Here is a 19,103-nt window from a genome sequence, read left to right on the forward strand (position 1 = left end):
CTTACAAAAGTCTTTCAGTTCTTTGAGATTTCTGGGCTGTCTGTCACGCACTGCTCTTTTAAGGTCTATCCATAGATTTTCAATTATGTTGAGGTCAGGAGATTGTGAAGGCCATGGCAAAACCTTCAGTTTACGCCTCTTGATGTAATCCCCCGTGGATTTCGAGGTGTGTTTAGGATCATTATCCATTTGTAGAAGCCATCCTCTCTTTAACTTCAGCTTTTTCACAGATGGCATCAAGTTGCCATCCAAAATTTGCTGAAATTTTATTGAATCCATTTTTCCTTCTACTCGTGAGATGTTATCTGTGCCACTGGCTGCAACACAACCCCAAAGCATGATTGATCCAACCCCATGCTTAACAGTTGGACAGAGGTTCTTTTCATTAAATTCTGTGCCCCTTCTTCTCCAAACGTACCTTTGCTCATTCCGGCCAAAAAGTTCAATTTTAACCTCATTGGTCCACACAACCTGTTTCCAAAATGCATCAGGCTTGTCTATATGTTCATTTGCAAAGTTCAAACGATGATTTTTGTGGTGAGGACGTAGAAGAGGTTTTCTTCTGATGACTCTTCCATGAAGACCATATTTGTACAAGTATCTCTTTATAGTGGAATAGTGTACCACAACTCCAGTGTCTGCCAGATCTTTCTGGAGGGATCGTGCAGTCAAACGTGGGTTTTGAATAGTTTTTCTCACAATCCTGCGAGCTGTTCTGTCTGATATTTTTCTTGGTCTTCCAGATCTTGCTTTAACTTCCACTGTTCCTGATGACTGTCATTTCTTAATTACATTCCGAACAGAGGATATTGACATCTGAAAACGCTTTGCTATCTTCTTATAGCCTTCTCCTGTTTTGTGAGTGTCAACTATTTTCAGTTTCAGTTTTCTAGACAACTGCTTAGAAGAACCCATGGTGCTGATTGTTGGGACAAGGTCAGATGAGTCTGGGCATTTAAAACCTTTGAGATTGACATCACCTGGTCTTCCCAGACGATGATTAAGAACAATCCATGACACTGGCAGGTCTCAGCTTGGCAAAGGGGGCAGTGCATGCTATAAATTCTGCAGGGCGCCCAAACTTTTGCAGACGCCATTTTTTGTTTTCTGTTATTTTGAAAGTGTAAATGTTGGAAATAAAATCTAACTTTTGTTGACATATTATAAGAATGTCTAATCTGTAATTTGATGCCTTTTGGAGATTTTTCCATCTTTCCTTGGCTTCTTTATGCACATTAATACACATTTTTAGCTGGGGTGCCCAAACTTTCGATCCCCACTGTATGTGCAATTAAACCATGGCAACATCTAATGTTTGTGTAGTATTATGTTCAGCAGACTGTGTTCTTCTATTGTTGTGACTTAGATGACGTTTAGAGCACATTTTATGCCCAATTCATGCAAAACTCCACGTAATCCCAAGGGGTTAACATACTTTTTCTTGCAACTGTACATTAGTTCAGCTTGGACCAATGCAAATATGTATGTATACCTATAGAATCCCTGTGAAAGCTGGAAATCACTGTAGCACTCTCTCATCTCAATGCAAGGTGTTCACTGATTGGACAAGATAGAGAACTTGCCTTTCCACTATGTCCACATGGAGAATCCTTTGCATCCATTGAGAAAATGCAAAGTTTTCTTTGAATGGCTCCTATGCCAAACGGGCAACTTCCTGTATTTAGTGCGGCAGCGTAGCTGTTTGGCACAGGACCCTGGACATACAGGTGAAACTCGAAAAATTAGATTATCGTGCAAAAGTTAATTTATTTCAGTAATGCAACTTAAAAGGTGAAACTAATATATGAGATAGACTCATTACATGCAAAGCAAGATAGTTCAAGCCGTGATTTGTCATAATTGTGATGATTATGGCTTACAGCTCATGAAAACCCCAAATCCACAATCTCAGAAAATTAGAATATTGTGAAAAGGTGCAATATTCTCGGCTCAAAGTGTCCCACTCTAATCAGCTAATTTAGCCATAACACCTGCAAAGAGTTCCTGAGCCTTTAAATGGCCTCTCAGTCTGGTTCAGTAGGAATCACAATCATGGGAAAGACTGCTGACATGGCAGTTGTGCAGAAAACCATCATTGCCACCCTCCATCATTGCCACCCTTTTTGAGGGAAAGCCTCAAAAGGTAATTGCAAAAGAAGTTGGATGTTCCCAAAGTGCTGTATCAAAGTACATTAATAGAAAGTTATGTGGAAGGGAAAAGTGTGGAAGAAAAAGGTGCACAAGCAGCAGGGATGACCGCAGCCTGGAGAGGATTGTCAGGAAAAGGCCATTCAAAAGTGTTGGAGACTTTCATAAGGAGTGGACTGAGGCTGGAGTCAGTGCATCAAGAGCCACCACACACAGGCGGATCCTGGACATGGGCTTCAAATGTCCTATTCCTTTTGTCAAGCCGCTCCTGAACAACAAACAACGTCAGAAGCGTCTTACCTGGGCTAAAGAAAAACAGACCTGGTCTGTTGCTCAGTGGTCCAAAGTCCTCTTTTTTGATGAGAGCAACTTTTGCATCTCATTTGGAAACCAAGGACCCAGAGTATGGAGGAAGAATGGAGAGACACACACTGCAAGATGCTTGAAGTCCAGTGTGAAGTTTCCACAGTCTGTGTTGATTTGGGGAGCCATGTCATCTGCTGGTGTTGGTCCACTGTGTTTCATTAAGTCCAGGGTCAACGCAGCCGTCTACCAGGAGATTTTGGAGCACTTCATGCTTCCTTCTGCAGACGAGCTTTATGGGGATGCTGACTTCATTTTCCAGCAGGACTTGGCACCTGCCCACACTGCCAAAAGCACCAAAACCTGGTTCAATGACCATGGGATTACTGTGCTTGACTGGCCAGCAAACTCGCCTGACCTGAACCCCATAGAGAATCTATGGGGCATTGCCAAGAGAAAGATGAGAGACATGAGACCGAACAATGCAGAAGAGCTGAAGGCCGCTATTGAAGCATCCTGGTCTTCCATAACACCTCAGCAGGGCCACAGGCTGGTAGCTTCCATGCCACGCCGCATTGAGGCAGTAATTGCTACAAAAGGGGCCCAAACCAAGTACTGAGTACATATGCATGCTTATACTTTTCAGAGGTCCGATATTGTTCTATGTACAATCCTTGTTTTATTGATTGCATGTAATATTCTAATCATCTGAGATTGTGGATTTGGGGTTTTCATGAGCTGTAAGCCATAATCATCACAATTATGACAAATCACGGCTTGAACTATCTTGCTTTGCATGTAATGAGTCTATCTCATATATTAGTTTTACTTTTTAAGTTGCATTACTGAAATAAATGAACTTTTGCACGATATTCTAATTTTTTGAGTTTCACCTGTAGATCACAGTAGTAGCAGTGCCTATTTGTCAGCACCTGTGGTAGTGAGCCCTTGTAGATACTCAACTTGGGGTTCCCCAAGGCAGAGTCTAAGCCCCAGCCTGCTTCTTCACCAGAGCCCCTGATGGTGGAGATGGACTTGCAGCAAGCTGGGACCATGGCACGGCCCCCAGGTATGCCCAGCTGAGGATAAGGAGACCACTTGTGGGAGCAAAGTACAATGGGAGGAGACAAACGGAAATCCGATAGACTAGCTGAGGTCAGGACAGGTGAAAAACAAGCACAGTCAGAGACCGCCGCTGGGGTCGGCACACAAGTAGTCAATGCAGGATACAGGCAATAGCAACACACAGGCGCTCAGACTACTAGGAAGTTGCTCAGGCAAAGTGGCCTGAGCTGAGCATGTCTTATATAGACAGGCAAACAAGGAGGCGGGCCAGGAAGTGATGGAAGGGAAGGAAATAAAACCCAGAGAACAGCAGATGACGCCCATAGGTGAGCACAGACAAACACACATGTGAAGGGATCAGGAACAGCATTGCAGCAAGGAGGTAAGAACACAAACAAGAAACTGCAGGCTAACTTGTGACACTATTACAGTGTTTTCTAGATTCAGGAGGGATCCAACAGGAATCACCAACGAAACAGTAAAAATTGCCATTCCCAAACTTCAGCTTTAGTGTCAAAGGGTAGAGAAAAATGATTGGCTACAGTGTGCCCAAAGACTTCGTAGTAGACCAAAAAAAAAATGAATTCCTACTGACCAGAATCCCCTTGGTCACATAATTACAAATTTCCAAAGATCCCAAAATAGTTTAACAAATGGGTGTACATAACTTTTTGTTTAATTTGCTGGTTGTATGCAATGGAATGGTACAAGAAAATGCTTAATTTTTAAAAGAATACAGTATATAAGTGCAGCTTTCAATATATGTGACCTTACTTCCTATAATTGAATATAAAGTCAAATATGCATGTTCATATCACTTCAGAAACTTGTATAAATTACTGCAAATATACAAGTATGCAAATTATGTGTCACACATATAAATTGCATATAGAAGTTATAATGACATCCAATACTGTCCAATACAGTGCTCAGTCAAAGCTCCCAATGTGTAATCAAAGTCCTTAGAAAACAAGAGTGTCCTTCTCATAGCAGGTTACTATGAAAAAAAAACTTCAAAAAAGAGTAAAAAACTCTGAATCCGTTTTCACTGTTTACTTAGCGATGAATCACAACAATATTGAAAAACAGTGGTCTTCTCCAAAACACCACCACCTCTGGTCTCCAGCACCTCCACATGTGTAATAACAGCTGGATGCTTACCCTCATAAATGGTGCTCTTATATTACAGGAGGTCAAAGAATGCTTGCAAGGAATGACAGTTTCAGACAACAAGCCACCGTGATGGAGAGGTAAATTCACAATCCACTTCCTTTTTAGGCCAACAAATTCTGACCTCTGTTCCTGCCTCAAAAAAGAATCCACAACAGCACAGCTAAACAGGATTGCAGCTTCAAATCACCTGGGACCTTCCACCTTGCTTCAAGGATTTCAATCAGGAACTTGATACACAGTCACAGAGTTGAAACAGAAACTGTCTTATTTAAAACAAAGTAAAAACAATTACAAATTTCAGCTCTAGCATTCCTGACATGTTTCATCTGTTGACTTCATAAGAATAATCTTATTTATTTATTTCAGGTACTTATATAGCGCCATCAATTTACACAGCGCTTTACATATATATTGTACATTCACATCACTCCCTAACCCTTAAGAGGCGTACAATCTAAGGTCCCTAACTCACATTCATACATACTTAATAGGGCCAATTTAGACAGGAGCCAATTAACCTACCTGATGAACTCTTCTATTGACTGCACGCTACAACAGCATTTGTATTTTTGTATTTTTAAATAGCCTACTCTGACTATGTAAAAATATGTGCTAATGAACCGTTCTGAGCCCCAATAAGCCAACCTAAGGCCAAGTCAGGCTCTGGCCAGATTTCTAGGAATGTTCATGAACTATGGAAGGCTGATGGGGTATTATATTTAGCCTTTGTTCTGTCTAAACAGAAGGAGGCTGCTTTCTGACAGGTAAAAAAAAACATGCATACTTTCACAATTTCATAGTTGGTAAGGTTGAGTAAATACACCAGTCCATCTAGTGTGTGCAGGGCTGCTGTTAGAAACCACGGGGCCCCATACAGCCAACCTGAAAGGGCCCTCACAAATAAACACAGTTTACAGTGCTTCAGTTATGAATGAACACAGTGAGTGATCTGTACCAATCACTCATTGTGTTCATTCTGGAAAGGAGGTAGCTGGTAAATGTGCCATATTTACTGGACCCTTCCCCCACTCTCCATCCTGAAGGATCATATTGTGTACTTGCAGCTGCCAGTGGGAAGGAGAGGAGGGAAGCTGGCAGCACTGCAGGGGTGGGGGCACACAGGAGGCCTGGGCAGAAGAGAGAAACATATGGTGCACAGGGAGGTGACCGGTATGGCGGGAGGAAGAGGAGAAGAATCCAGCTTTCAGTTTCTGCAGAGAGCCATACAGGGGATCATTTCTAGTAATCACCCTCCCTGTCCACATCCAATTCACTCAGATGCCTGTGACCCCCTGCTAGCCTGGGCCCCGTACAGGAGGACAGGTGGTACCCCCTTATCCACAGCCCTGAGTGTGCGTATCTGTGTCTCTACCACTTTCCATATCCATGTATATTGTGTTCAATAAGATGCCTCTCTAAAAGGTTTTTGAAATTTGCAACACTTCCTGCTGAAACCACCGATTGTGGAAAGGAGTTTCGCATCCTTACTGCTTTGACAGTAAAGAGCCCCCTGTGCAGTTTAAGGTTAAACTGCTTTTCCTCCAACTTTATTGAGTGACCACGTGTTTTTTTTTTGAGTGACCTGAGAATGAATAGTTTCCTCCCAATGTTGGAATCACCATTAAGATATTTGTATAAAACTATCATATGTCTTCTCCAAGAAGAAGTTAAATGTTTGTAATCGTTCCTTATAACTGAGTCTCCAGTCCCCTGGTTTTGTTGCCCTTCTCTGGACTCTCTCTGGTTCCAGCAAATCCTTCCTGAGGACTGGTGACCAGAACATACTCTCTTTGCCATGCTCTCATGTCTCTTTGTCATGCACTCACACAATCAGTGTGTTGGGAATTATAGGGTAGAGTGACTAATCACCTGCCTTGGACCCAAATCAGATGACTATCATGCTACATGGGATACAGAGTACTCCATATATGAGAATCCAATTTAAAAAAAGACACCAGCTTTCACTTTACAAAATATGAATTGCAGATTATATTTTAAACCAATTTTTAGGTACATAATTGTCCTTCAAATTCCTGTTTATTTGGTTGTTCTGACATTACAGGTGTATGTAGCATCCTGAGGTCCAATTATGAATATTTTCACACATGATTCACACAATTTTCACTCTGGATTCATACATTTTTCCAACTCCATTTAATAATGTGTGAATCTTGGGTGAAAGTTCTGTGACATCTTTTGCCATATGTTCTTCGGTTTTATGTACTTTTATTCACTTGGTATTTAATAAATACTACACTATTGGAAGTTTATTTTGCACCTGGCGAGCTTTATTTCACTACAACACGGCCAGACAGAATGACACATATTTACAGAGTCTCATGTCAAGATATATGCATTCCTGCTTAAATATATGGGCGTTTATGCTGTTGTAATGACAGCCATCATTTCTGGTCAGTTTTCAATTCAGTGGAAGACTGTGACGGCAATTTTGATTGGAGTTGATTTGCTATAAGAAAGAGCACTTTATGGTGGATGGATATCATTTCAGCATATTTTTAATTAATTTTTGTTTGCACCATTGTTTTTTGACCTCACAGACATTTATTTATTTTATTTTGATGCGCTTTAATTTGATCAATATATGTTTAATGTTTAATGCTACACTTCACATCTCCAGTTATTATATAGGTGGGTATACTACCTATTGGTGTTAGCTGCTTTGTATTTTCAGTCAGCGTGGATGTTGTTCATCATATTTTATGTATGAAAAAATGTCTAGATAGATCCCAATGTATAGCCCTAGAAGGGTACATGGTAGAGATGTTGGTAATATGTGGCATAGTCATAATCTTCTGCAGGAATGAGATTTTATAATAATAAAAGGTGATTTTATATACAGAGTATATAAAATGGAATTCCCTGACTTCAAAGTAAATATAGTATAAAAGTATAAATAGGATATATATATATATATATATATATATATATATATATACAGTGGGGCAAAATCCAGACAATCACATTGGCTGATTTGGAAAGAATTTATTTGCAAATTATGGTGGAAAATAAGTATTTGGTCACCTACAAACAAGCAAGATTTCTGGCTCTCACAGACCTGTACCTTCTTCTTTAAGAGGCTCCTCTGTCCTGCACTCATTACCTGTAACAATGGCACCTGTTTGAACTTGTTATCAGTATAAAAGACACCTGTCCACAACCTCAAACAGTCACACTCCAAACTCCCTATGGTGAAGATCAAAGAGCTGTTGAAGGATACCATAAACAAAATTGTAGACTTGCACCAGGCTGGGAAGACTGAATCTGCAATAGGCAAGCAGCTTGGTGTGAACAAATCAACTGTGGGAGCAATAATTAGAAAATGGAAGACATACAAGACCACTGATAATCTCCTTCGATCTGGGGCTCCACACAAGATCTCACCCCGTGGGGTCAAAATGATCACAAGAACGGTGAGCAAAAATCCCAGGACCACACGGGGGACCTAGTGAATGACCTGCAGAGAGCTGGGACCAACGTAACAAAGGCTACCATCAGTAACACTACGCCGCCAGGGACTCAGATCCTGCAGTGCCAGACGTGTCCCCCTGCTTAAGCCAGTACATGTCCGGGCCCGTCTGAAGTTTGCTAGAGAGCATTTGGATGATCCAGAAGAGGATTCGGAGAATGTCAGATGAATCCAAAATAGAACTGTTTGGTAGAAACACAACTCGTCGTGTTTGGAGGAGAGAGAATGCAGAGTTGCATCCAAAGAACACCATACCTACTGTGAAGCATGGGGGTGGCAAAATCATGCTTTGGGGCTGTTTCTCCACAAAGGGACCAGGACGACTGATCCATGTACAGGACACAATGAATGGGGCCATGTATCCTGAGATTTTGAGTGCAAACCTCCTTCCATCAGCAAGGGCATTGAAGATGAAATGTGGCTGGGTCTTCCAACATGACAATGATCCCAAACATACCGCCCGGGCAACAAAGGAGTGGCTTCGTAAGAAGCATTTCAAGGTCCTGGAGTGGCCTAGCCAGTCTCCAGATCTCAACCCCATAGAAAACCTTTGCAGGGAGTTAAAAGTCTGTGTTGCCCAGTGACAGCCCCAAAACATCACTGCTCTAGAGGAGATCTGCATGGAGGAATGGGCCAACATACCAGCAACAGTGTGTGCCAACCTTGTGAAGACTTACAGGAAACATTTGACCTCTGTCATTGCCAACAAAGGATATATAACAAAGTATTGAGATGAACTTTTGATATTGACCAAATACTTATTTTCCACCATAATTTGCAAATAAATTCTTTCCAAATCAGCCAATGTGATTGTCTGGATTTTTTTCTCTCATTTTGTCTCTCATAGTTGAGGTCTACCTCTGATGCCAATTACAGGCCTCTCTCATCTTTTCAAGTGGGAGAACTTGCACAATTGGTGGCTGACTAAATACTTTTTTGCCCCACTGTGTGTATATATATATATATATATATATATATATATATATATCCTTTTTATACTATAATTACTATGAAGTCAGAGCATTCCATTTTTTATAGTATTGTTTTGTCTGAGAGGTGTGTTCTTGAAAAGTTTTAGCCCAATTATGGTATACAGTATATAGATTTTATTTTTTTATGAAAACAGCAAAATAGAGTATTTGTGGTAAAAACAAAGCAGGCTTTGCTTTTAATATCTGCTTTTTTGCAGTTGCTTTGCCCTTTTTAAAAGTTTTATGGCTGTAATTTACATGTGTTTTTTTTTTCTAGGTGGCGATGGTGGAGGTCCAACTAGAAATGAAATATGACTACCCCCAGCCATTGCTTGTGGCATTTAGTGCTTGCACTACTGTACTGGTGGCTGTTCACCTATTTGCACTTCTGATCAGCACATGCATCCTTCCCAATGTTGAGGCTGTGAGTAACATCCACAACCTGAACTCTGTCAATGAATCCCCACATGATCGCATGCATTACTATATTGAGCTGGCCTGGGGCTTCTCCACAGCTCTTGGGATCCTTCTTTTTCTGGCCGAGGTGGTTCTTCTGTGCTGGATAAAGTTCTTACCCATCGACTCTCCTCAAATCCGCAATGAAACAGCCACCCCACAAAAACAAAGTGGAAATGCGGGTTGGAACTCTGCACTAGTCTCCACCATCATCATGGTCCCTGTTGGTATCATCTTTGTCATATTCACCATTCACTTTTATCGCACGTTGGTGAGGCACAAAACCGAGCGCCACCACCGAGAAATTGAAGAGCTCCACAAACTGAAAATCCAGCTTGATGGACATGACCGGGGCATAAATGTAGTGTGAAGCTGGAGGAGTGGAAACGTTTTTCAGCAAGTGCCACTGATCCACTGATCGATCTATGTTGAGCAGTTTGTAAAGCTTGGGCTTTTCACAATGCCCAAACTTATATCCAAGTGGCTCAAAGATTGAATTGCTCCATGCTGCAGCTCATATGTATATTCTTACACCTACTACTGAAAATGGATATAGGACAAAAGGGAAAAAGCAGCAAATACTATACAGTTGCAAACATTGAATAAGTGCCATAAACATGTTTAAAGTGAACCCGTGTTTTACCATGTAGGGCAAAGAAACAGGTTAACTTTAATGTAGACCTCCCTATAAGTGTATACTTGCCTTCCTTTCTCTCACTCACTACTCCATTCGGAGTGAATGAGAGACCTGTGTAAGCTATAGCATACACAAGGCTGTGAATTCGCCACGTGGCAAGCTCTTATACCTGAAAGTACCATATATTTCGTTCAGCTCCTGGCGCTAAACAGAGCAGTGGAGGATTAAAGAAAAGGTAAGCATATGTTCTGGGACTTAGGGCAAAGCACATGTTAGTTTGAAGAGTGTCCAAACCCAAAAACAGAAATGTATAATATTGCAGTTTACCAGCCCTTAGATGTAGTGGCTGCATAAGTTTCTTTTTCAGCTTTTTTGTTCTTTATCCTTTATTGTTAATCCTGCAAATAACAAACTTGCTGTCCCTGGGTTGCTACAATCACTCATTCCACTATATCTATGGAGGGAGTCAGGGTTGTCACACAGGCTCGACTACAAACATGTCTGCCTTTGTTCATCTCTATTATGGGGGGATGTGGAAATCAGTAGTTTAAAGAAGGAAGATAACATTTTCTAAGGCTTCTAGTTCAGGTCACTGGATTTCCTGCAAGATCAACAGGTATTTTCTGTACTTGCTGAAAATATTGTTAGTCTGAAAAGGAAAACAAATGCAGCCAAGGCAAGGACTGGTAAGCTGCAATATATTTGACTTCATTTTTAGGTTTAGGTATACTTTAAGGCACTCAATACTGTGCCAGTAATGGCCTGTTTTGTATTCTATTAGCATTTCACTGATTCTAGAGCCACAGTTCTGCATTTTGGGAAAGTTTTTAAAGGGCCAGTACACTAAAAATTGCTATTCATTTTTGTGTAGGTGTCTCTGTTAATTGCTCTCAGGTCTTCTATGACAATTCTGAGGGGTCCCACCTGTTGTTCTTGTTTACAAAACTATTTTTTATTGTGGGGAGTGAAACAGAAGGAGTCAACATGCTCCTTTTCTAGCGGCAGGTGTGGACAGTAATCAAGAGCGACACTGGGAACTACCCTCTGCTGGAGAACACAAGAGATACATGGAGACAAAGAGGGTGAACTAGGTCATTAGTCTGCACCTGCAGTTAAAATAACTTTCGGTAGTCTAGCACAAGGGTAGGCAACCTTCGGCTCTCTAGCTGTTGTGGGACTACATTTCCCATGAGACATTGCAAAATTGACAGTTACAGCTATGACTTGCAGAGGCAAGATGGAACTTGTAGTCCTGCAACAGCTGGAGAGCCGCAGGTTGCCTACCCCTGGTCTAGCATATTAAATATGATATATAATATTCACTAAATAGTTCAATATTTTTGCCTGCTATTTTTTACTGTCTGCAGTATTTGACGTTTAATATACATTCATGAAATATAACTATTTATAATAAATGCATTTATGGGTACATAGAATTGGATCTAGTAAGCAGGCTATTTCATAGATTTTATATTTATTTGAAACACATGAAGATGGAAAAAGGGTTATTCTATACAGTGGAATAAATGTGATGCCAACATCAGCTAACCAAATTAGTTTCTTATGGTTTAACAATTGGCAGTTGCTCGTTTGCTAATGGCAGCACATGCATTGTTGGGACTTCCACTTTTATAGAATACCCCTGCAATATTTCCTAATCTCTACAAAGGTTAAGGGTTCACCTTAGCTAATAACATGGTGCCTTGTATTATAATAGTAGACAAAGCTCTCATAGAAGGGAATTTTTTTATGCGTTGCTTGTTTTTTTACTTTTTTCATAAAATTGCATTATATCCTGTAGTATGTGAAATGTAAATTTGCAGAAGAATTTATCATAGGTTTGTAGTAAAGGTACCCATAGACACGACATGATGGTCATTAGACAGCTGCCTACTGAATGATGATCTTTGTATGTTAAAGAAGCTGATACCCCTTTTTACTTCAAACATCATTATCAGTCTTATCTGTTGTGATAGCCCGTGCCATGTACCCCATTCAAATATTGAGAAAAGGCATCAAAATTACATTATAGAACATCAACAGAGATCATTTTCTAAGTGTCTATGGAATGTGCTCGTTACTCACAGAAGAAGGGCTAGACCACCATCTATTTTTATTTTTTTTCAGCAGCCTATTAATGTTTTGCTGTGGGAAGCAATGGGCCTGATTTAGCGAGGCTGAATGCAATGTGTTTCTTTAGCCTGTGCATATACAGCCAGATCAAGTTTCAAAGCAGATACAACAGTAGTCAGATTTACTAAAGTGAGAACCTGAATGAATAGTTCACTTTCAATATGCAGTCATTTTTAACTTGGGGTCCATGCACACTAACTTAACAAAATGCCAGTGCTCTTGTTTCCTTCCCATATACCTTCCAAATATGGGGGAGGAAGAGGAAAAGTGGAACTTTGACTTTTGGGTGACATTTCACTTTAACTCTAGGGATTCCACTAAATACACTGAGGAGATACTGCACATACATCACTCAGCCATAACTTTATGACTACTGACAGATTAAGTAAATAACATTGATTATCCCTTGATAAGGGCATCTGATAGTAATTGGAATATAAAAGGCAACAAGTAAAAATGTTGCACCTGAAGCTGATGTGTTGAAAGTGGACAAAAATGGTCATCGCAGTTTCTTGCGTATAGGGTTGCATAGCTGAAGACCGGTCGGGGTTCACATGTTGACCCATATCTACATCTTAAAGCATCTACAGTGGGCATGTGAACATCAGAAATGGATCACAGAGCAATGGAAGAAGGTGGCCTGATCTAATGAATCACATTTTCTTTCACAGCACATGGATGGCCGTGTGTGTGTCACTTAGTTGGGGAATAGATGGCAGCAGGATGCAGTATGGGATGAAGGCTAGCCAGTGGAGGTAGCGTAAAGCTTTGGGCAACGTTCTGCTGGAAATCTTGGGTCTTGCCAAAACATTGTTGTTGACCCAGTACACCCCTTCATGAAAACTGTATTCCCAGATGGCTGTGGCCACTTTCAGCAGGATAATGCACCCTGCCACACTACAGAAATGGTTCAAGAATGATTTGAGGAACACAACAACGAGTTTGAGGGCTTGACTGGGAATCCTAATTTTCCTGAGCTTAAACCAATCAAGCATCTGTGGGATGTGCTGGAAAGACAAGCCCGATCCACAGAGGTCCTATTTTGTAGGACTTAAAGGATCTGCTACTGAAGGCTTGGTGCCAGATCCCACGGCATATCTTCACAGGTCTAGTGACATCCATGCCATGACAGGTCAGAGCTGTTTGGGTGACAAAATGGGGACCTAGTCAACATTAGGTCGGTGGTCATAAAGTTCCGGCTGATCGGTGTATATGGGAGCTGTTTTACATGCCAAAGGACTTGTTTTTTTTTTTCATCTAGTCCTGAGATTTACACAGCTCTGTCATGTAGCACAACCCTGTCTGGCAGGGCAAGAAACCTGGTCTTTCTCTGCTGCAATTAAATAAAGCTTACAGATCTTATCTCTCCCTTAGCCTGTGGCTGGTTAGTAAAATGAGAAGTAACATACTGATGAGCTCATTTCTTTGTCACTTTCTTTCTAACAGCACGTGTCTTGTTAGTTCATGAGTACTGACCCACATCTGATTGGCTATTTTTGCTACTTCTCCTTCTTCCAGTTTGAGCTCTACATTTCAGGGGTTGCAAGAGACTGATATATTGAATACAGAGTTGCATCAATCTTTTAAATCTGGCTGGATTTCAGCTTCAAATCTTTCTGTACATCATTCAATGTTTGAAGTACGCACAGGTTCACCGCACCTCACCAAGCTTCACACTTGTTTAAATTAGGCCCAGTAAAACATCTGACTGGTTGTAATGCTTATTACATTTAATTCCTTTGAACTCTCAAAAAATTGCCTAAAGGAATTTCACGCACAAATACCCTGTGAATGTTCTGTCTAAAAAATATAGTAACTGAAGTTTCTTCTAATTGACTATGTGAAATAAAGCTGTAGCTTAGACATCTAAACTGAAGAGTTATTATATATTATTATATATGTTTTAGCCAAAGAGAAGAGGAATACTTTGAGAATATGCAAGTTACTTCATTTTGAAGGGCTGTTCAGATGACTAATAACACTTTGAGTGTTTTGATGCTGATTAAAGGGTTTCCTGTGCTTTTTATTTATAGTTTGGTTTAATCCTTTTTTAACAATTGCAATAATTAGTTACTGTGCTAAATTTAAATGATATACAGTAACTTGTTTGGACAATATTATTAATACAGTATAAGTGCTGTTGGTTCAGAAATCATAAATGTGTCCATTTGTTTATTTTAAAAAAATGATGATTAATTGTCATCATTTTTTCAAATTAATTTTTGTGATGATAAATGGAGACTTTTCTGATGGATTTCAGAAAATTAACATTTAAAATTGTAAGTGTTCACCATGATTATCCTAAAGCCCCACTTTCAAGTTATTCTAGAGAAGTTAAAGTGGTTGTAAAGGCAGAAGGTTTTTTTACCTTCATGCATTATTTGCATGAAGGTAAAAAACCTTTTGTGTGCTGCTCCTCCCACAGCCCTCCCAATACTCACCTGAGCCCCCTCTCGATCCAGCAATGTACATGAGATCCTTGGCTATCCCTGGACTCCCTCTTATCATTGGCTGACAAAGCAGCAGGAGCCATGCGCTCCCACTGCTGTTAATCACAGCCAGTGTGCCAATGAGGAGAGAGCAGGCGATGGGGCCGAGCCGTGCCTCTGTGTCTTATGGACGCATACAGCCGGGCTTGACAGCCAACATGCACCAGTGCCCCCATAGCAAGCGGCTTTCTATTGGAGGCACTGGTCAAGGGGGAGGAGCCAGGAGCACCAGCATGAGAATTTGAGAAGAGGATTGGGGCTGCTGTGCAAAACCAGTGTGTTTGTTTGTTTTTTTTTAATCCGAACATTTAATACCATTTTAAGGGGTTTATATGGAACAGGGGTCCCCAAACTATGGCCTGTGGGCCTAATCCAACCCGTTACAAGATTTTATCCATCCTGCAGCTAGGGTCACTGTATCCTTAATGTGGGCCCTCTGTGCTCTCAGGTCTGCTTCTACCCCCTTCAGTCTCCAGCATAGGTTCCCCCTGCTGTACTGACATCGCCTCCATCATTGTTTATTAGGACCACTAGGACTGGGGACTTTGATGGAAGAGGAAACTGATGTAAGGGGGACTCTGATTTAGGGGTTCCTGACATGAGGGATGAGTTTGATGTGGATCCTGATGGGGACCTTAATGTAAAGAAGGATTCTGATGGGGGTCTGTGATATAAAGGAGAATCTGATAAAAAAAGATGTAGACTGGATTTATTTTTGTTCACCCTTTATTAATAGCTCATGTTTATTTGGAATTTCTTTGTTATGCTTTGCTGAAAGTTTTCTCCTTTGTTCTGAATCATATTATGCTGATCCATATAAACATGTTCATTCATTTAAATTGTATTTATTCCCTTATTCCCTTTATTCGGCCTGTAAATATTTGTAAAATATATGGTGTGGCCTTCAAACTGAAAAGGTGGGGCTTATAGAACACATGTTGAAAGTGTCTATTTGAAGAGTGGTAGTTTAAGACATTTAGAATGAAGGTTTTCTTCTTAAACCTAGCATAGTGTGGATGTTTACAAGTGCCAAGATACGGTTTACTTTTCTAATATATACTGTAATATTTTGAGATTTCCCTTATAAACAGTCTAGGGATAAGGATTCTTATTGAAGAAAAAGTTATTTTCAGCTGAATCCAATGAGATTTGAAAATTAATGTCACGCTAGCCTTATGTTGAAGCTTTGTGAATAGAGCCTATTTTCTAAAAAGTGATCCTGTCCCCAGCTGATAAAATGTGTGGGGGATATTTATAAAGCATGTGGAAGGTGAAATGTGGGCAGTTTCTGTGCCCTATGCATTACATGTATAAATTCTTTTGAGACGTACACACGTGCATAGAAAGTCTCCAGTAATCCTTTAAAATATTTGGCAACCATACACCTACCAAGATCACAAGATGTAAAACTGAATTGAAATGTATATATTGCAACACTGCCGGATCTGAAGATTAAAGGATAGGTCACCTTTTGTAACATGTTACATGTTATACCCATATTCAGTACATGTTACAAAGTAACATCCCCCCGATTCCCCATTGTGACAGCTGGCAGGGGATCCACTCCCAACATTAGCTGTCACAATTTAAAAAAGTGGCCATGTGGGTCTCAGCCCTCCTGGCCGCATCACTGATTCACATTATTCTGTGAATGGGAAACTACAAATTCCAACAACCTCTGTGGCTGTCGGCTTGTAGTTCTCAATGAACTATCACAGCCCTTTTGAATGCTGTGGTAGTTCATTGATTCTTCCTGTCTGTTTGTATCTGCTTGCCCATACTAGGTACGAGCAGACAGATACACTGACAGGTCTGTAGGAGTCCTGCATGGCTCCAGCAACCAGCTGATTGCTGGTGTAATACTTTTTATGTTCCCAAAACAAAAAATAGTAAATGTACATTTTTTTTACCTGCAAAAAAATTATTTTTTGTTAAAAAGTAAACTTATTCTTTAAAGTAGGTCTTTAGCTGTTCTACAAGGCCTCTTTCACATGGATTCCAATTTGATCAACAGGGGATCTGTCTGCTGATCCCTTGCTGATCAAAGGAGAGCTGGCGGGTGACAAGTCTGTGTCTGCTCAGTTTATGCAGAGCAGACATGGACAGAGCCCGCTCTGCGGTATTGGAGGCCAGGAGAAAACAGACAGCCGAGTCTGCCTAGATGGAGTGAGATGGATCCCCTTCTATTTTTCTTTAGCAGACCAGCTTGGATTGGAGGCAGGCAGGTGGGAAAGGATACAAGTCCATTTACACCCACTGGTCCCTAGGGGTGAATGGAGGGTCCGATCAGGTCCACCTGAAAAACTGACAGGCAGACCTAATCAGACCCTTTGTGTGAAAGGGGTATAAGACTAGTCCTTTTAAGAGAAAACTAAACCTAATGAAAGCCCATAGGAATGATGCAATGGAAAAAAGGGAAATTTGGCCAGCTTTATATTTATGAACATGAGGCATTACAAAATATTGATTACCTTTAGAATTTTCCTATGCGATGTGTCTTTCCACCTGCAATGAAATCATAGTGTTGAAATAATAATTTATGAAAGTCAAAAGAATATCAATTTCAAATTCTCAACATTACGTGGGTGGTATTGAGAGTAGCCAAAGTTCAGAGAGCACATTGTGAGGGGTTTATTTTATATAATAAAATATAATTTATTAAACTTACCGCATGTACGTTATTCTCAATTAAACAAGGTACAGAACACATTTTTATATTTTAAGTATTTTTTTTTCACATATTTCCAATAAAATATTAAATAATATTTAGCTTTAAAGGGGAAATATATTTACTGCTGACGCTAATTAAACAAGCGTTTTTTATTTCTTGTTTTTTTTTTCTTGCATTCCATTTTGTAAATAATGTGCAATATTGAATATGGCATGCATTTTGTGAAACTTATTTGTTGTGTGTTGGTTTTTCTACTTAGAAAATGTTGTTTATTCATTTTTTTGAGACTGGCAGGAATTATCTTTCCTTAGTGTGCGAGTTTGTGTGTCTTTGTGAAAATGCATGTGACAGAAACCAGTAAAGTAGTGCCATTTTAAAACAATCCCCTTTTAATTATTTAAAATTGTTATATTAGTTCTGTTAATTTTTTTTCTATTGATGCTCATTAAAGCAGTACAGATGGGGACAGATGCAGCATTGGACTGAAGCTGCATCCACCTAGGTAAGTATACATTGGGGGAAAAAAAGCCAAACTTCTCGTTTAACATTTTCTGGTATTGTTTCCTAAGTCTAGTTCATAAGGATTGCATGTAGGCCAGGATTTTGCAAGATGAGCTGTACCTACTCTAGTTCAATTACCTGTTGTTTACTTACAGTACTTTATTTACTTTTAACCATTCACATCAGTCCCTGCCCTGGGGGATCTACCTAGTCCTGACATACATACCAATGCCTAGTACACCGGATGAGACAATCAGATGAAAAATACCACTTTCAAAGCGATCCTCCGATAATCTGATTGTTCGTACACAGCTTTCCAGATCTAACAGTTCATGTGAAATTATTTGAAGAAAGGAGCATGGAAATGTTTCTTGTAAGATAACAGAACAAATGATTTCCATGTAATCAATACAGTACTAGTCCGTAAAAAATTGAGTGGCCAAGACTGTGCATTCTTGGAAATGAAAGAATACATTAAATACAATACATTACATCATCATGGGACCTTGTATTCTGTTTTACAATCCTTTTTTTTAGCTTTAGTAAGCTATGAGAGACTAGCATGCACAAAAAACCCCAGATGATCATTCGTCTGATATTCTCATCGTGTGTACAAGGCATTAGGCGTTTTCAAAGCCAGTATTATTGTACCATGTTAGCTATCGATTCATGTAGAAAGCTTGGTGTTGTTTAAGTGATACCATTTATTGGCCAATGTAAAAAAAAGTTATTAAATAAAGCTTAAAGGTAACAATATTAAATGAATGATTTACTTTATTTAAAGGTTTCATGAATCAATGGGAACTTTTCTTCCTAAACATTTTATTATTTTTATTACAGGTACTTGTATAGCGCCATCAATTTTCGCAGCGCTTCACATATATATTGTACATTCATGATGCAGATAGCCACAAACACAGCCTGGCTCCCACTGATTTGATAGTGATTTGAAAGCAGGGAGGGCACAGACTTCAAATTATATTAAGCATGTTTGACTTAGGAGATCATCTGTTTTGCATATTAGCAGCTCCCCTGGCTCCAGAAATGGAGACAATATAGAAGTTATATT

At 39.9% G+C, this 19,103-nt stretch overlaps 1 protein-coding gene across 1 annotated transcript in view; it reads left to right on the forward strand.

Moving 5' to 3' along the window:
• ORAI2 (ORAI calcium release-activated calcium modulator 2) overlaps positions 1–18,795 on the forward strand; it is a 92,845-nt gene extending 74,050 nt beyond the window's left edge. The window contains exon 3 of the mRNA XM_089683749.1: positions 9,425–18,795. Within this exon, the coding sequence (XP_089539875.1) occupies positions 9,425–9,973 (549 nt within the window). The 3' untranslated portion in view covers positions 9,974–18,795. The remainder of the gene's footprint in view (positions 1–9,424) is intronic.
• The last annotated feature ends 308 nt before the right edge of the window (positions 18,796–19,103 follow it).

The sequence above is a fragment of the Staurois parvus genome, unplaced genomic scaffold (assembly GCF_062004578.1).
Source record: "Staurois parvus isolate SC_StPar_1 unplaced genomic scaffold, SC_StPar_1.0 ptg000321l, whole genome shotgun sequence".
NCBI lineage: Eukaryota > Metazoa > Chordata > Amphibia > Anura > Ranidae > Staurois > Staurois parvus.